General features: G+C 34.8%; 1 protein-coding gene across 1 annotated transcript; it reads right to left on the bottom strand.

Moving 5' to 3' along the window:
* Positions 1-234: 234 nt before the first annotated feature.
* Positions 235-1914, bottom strand: LOC7496605 (universal stress protein PHOS32). Its single transcript, XM_002323930.4, has 4 exons — positions 1614-1914; positions 1364-1473; positions 1160-1278; positions 235-539 (listed from the first exon to the last, which is right to left on the bottom strand). The coding sequence occupies exons 1-4, from the start codon at positions 1786-1788 to the stop codon at positions 458-460; spliced, it is 486 nt and encodes a 161-aa protein (XP_002323966.4). The 5' UTR covers positions 1789-1914; the 3' UTR covers positions 235-457.
* Positions 1915-2222: the final 308 nt, after the last annotated feature.

Raw genomic sequence — 2222 nt, 5'->3', positions numbered from 1 at the left:
GTAATCTTTTATTTCTTTATAATAAATTTTCCTAATCTTTTCAATCACAAAATAATGTAAATTGTTGAACTATATAAATTTAATGTGTGTTTTTGTGTGATTGATTATAATTTTTATTTTTTTATTTTTTTATATTAATTAGTTTAAGATTTTAAAAGTGTTTTTGGATGGAGGCAGTGCGTATTAATATCAATATGCTTTGGCATTTTGACGAAAGGAAACTCTTTCTGCAAATGCATAAAAGAAATGGGCTCAAATTATAAGGGAATCATCCATACAAACATCACACTTTCTTCACGCCATCACTCCTAACTTGAATCTACTGATCTTACCAAATATGTATGCGACAAGATAAAAAAATACTGTAAGAAATAGATGAGAGCATGCACACAAATTGAGCCTCATAATATTGCCGTCAATCCCGTTTTGTGCCACACAAGATAGATTCTTCAGGACATTAGGGTTTGGATCCCTTAACCACGGTGACTGGACATGAAGCATTTGTCACCACATAGTAGCTAACACTCCCAAGCAAAACCCTGCAATCATCATAGTTGAAAATGAGTGTTAAATATTAGTTTGATTGAGAACATAGATGTCAGATTGGCCGAGGTCGTGCCTAGATTTGGATTTGGATCATTGAATTACAGGTTAGGTTAACTTATATATCATCGAATCAATTCACAAGTTATTGGGTAATTAACTTATATCAATATTTTTATCCAAAACAATGTTATTTTATTTATAAAAAAAATAAAAAATTATGCTGACTTTTCTGAGTCAACCCATCAACATTTATCCAAATTTAGTTAAGTTGGTGAAATTGACACCCAACAAGTTTATCTAATCAATTGCTAAGCCGGGTTTAATTACTATAATGGAGACAAGAAATTGCTCTGTTTAATTTGTTTGCCTTCATTTTCTTTCCTCTCTTTATTTTGTTCCCAAGTAGAGTCCTAGAATTTGGGCACCAATCAATTAGAACATAAACTATATCCATTGGAGCACATGGCTTGTGGATGATGTTGAGAAGAAGTAGAAAATAACAAGAGAATCCAACTTGATATTGAGAAGAAGAAGAGCTAAACTTGACTCATGAAATTAAAACGATCGAGGGAAAGAATTCAGAAATAAAGTAGTTAGTGGTGAAGAAAAATACCTCTTGATAGCACCTAAACCCCTACTTCCAATAACAAGAGAATCCAACTTGAGATCATCCACAGCATCAATCAGCTTCTCCCTTGGATCTCCCCAGTAAACCTTTGCCACCACCTTAGCCTGCTACGTACCCACACCATCATCAATACATCATTTTCTAGCTGGAGATTATAAAGAGAACGTACAGATCAAAAGATATGCATACCCCTTTGGTCTTCGAAACTGTATCAAGAATGTCAAGCACTTCAGGATCATGAGTAAGCCCATATTGCTTTGAATAATTAATCTCCCTGAATTCCTCAAGTGGCACTAAAGCTGAGCTCATCATCCCCCGACAAAAAAAAAAACATTAGCTTCATAAATAATAAAAATAAAATATGAATGTATACCAGTACTGTGCATGATCCTGAATCTTCAGGGCAAGAAATAGTGGTGAAATCTAGAAAAATACTTACGTGATCCATTTTCCTCGAAAAGCTGCTTCCTGGTATGATCAGCTTTAGGAGGCTGAGCTTGGATTAGAATAACTCGGTCTCCCTCGTCTATCAAATTCTCCGCTGCCCAACGGAGGGCTGCCTTGCTTGTAGGAGAGTAGTCCATGCCAACACCAAACGTACGTGCTTTTCCCATCTCTAAAATGCTCTCTTTCTCTAAAAGATATTGTTGGAGTTGCTGTATTTATTGAATGCTGGATGGTCACAATCTATATGCTACATGAAATTCCCTTTGGCTTTTGATTATTTATTTATAGAGCTGGAGGGGATGTTCTTGAAGCCACTAGTAGCGCGCATATATATATATTTGGAACAGGAATTGTAAGACTTTATTCTTTCTTGACAAGACTTTGATCATATAAAATAGGTTTTGGATAAAGGGGAAGAATTTAGCATCATTAAAGGTTGCTACAGTACTGCCCGTAGTCTTCAAAGAGGTTTTCCCGGCCGGCCCTTTATAATTATATTATTGGCATGCCAAGAATAAATTTATCTTCCAAAATTATATTCAATTAAGGTGGTTTATATTCACAAGTCATGTCATGTTTGTGGTATTAAACTAAGTTTTGA

Source organism: Populus trichocarpa, chromosome 17 (assembly GCF_000002775.5).
Source record: "Populus trichocarpa isolate Nisqually-1 chromosome 17, P.trichocarpa_v4.1, whole genome shotgun sequence".
Lineage (NCBI taxonomy): Eukaryota > Viridiplantae > Streptophyta > Magnoliopsida > Malpighiales > Salicaceae > Populus > Populus trichocarpa.
This window is presented reverse-complemented; position numbering and strand designations above follow the sequence as displayed.

Bases quoted from the DNA above. Each gene is read 5' to 3' on its own strand.
- LOC7496605 (XM_002323930.4), bottom strand. From the start codon at position 1,788: ATGGGAAAAGCACGTACGTTTGGTGTTGGCATGGACTACTCTCCTACA. The intron at 1,474-1,613 runs GTAAGTATTTTT...TGATGAGCTCAG, and splicing joins TTTCGAGGAAAATGGATCAC to CTTTAGTGCCACTTGAGGAA. The intron at 540-1,159 runs GTATTTTTCTTC...TGATGATTGCAG, and splicing joins GGTTTAGGTGCTATCAAGAG to GGTTTTGCTTGGGAGTGTTA.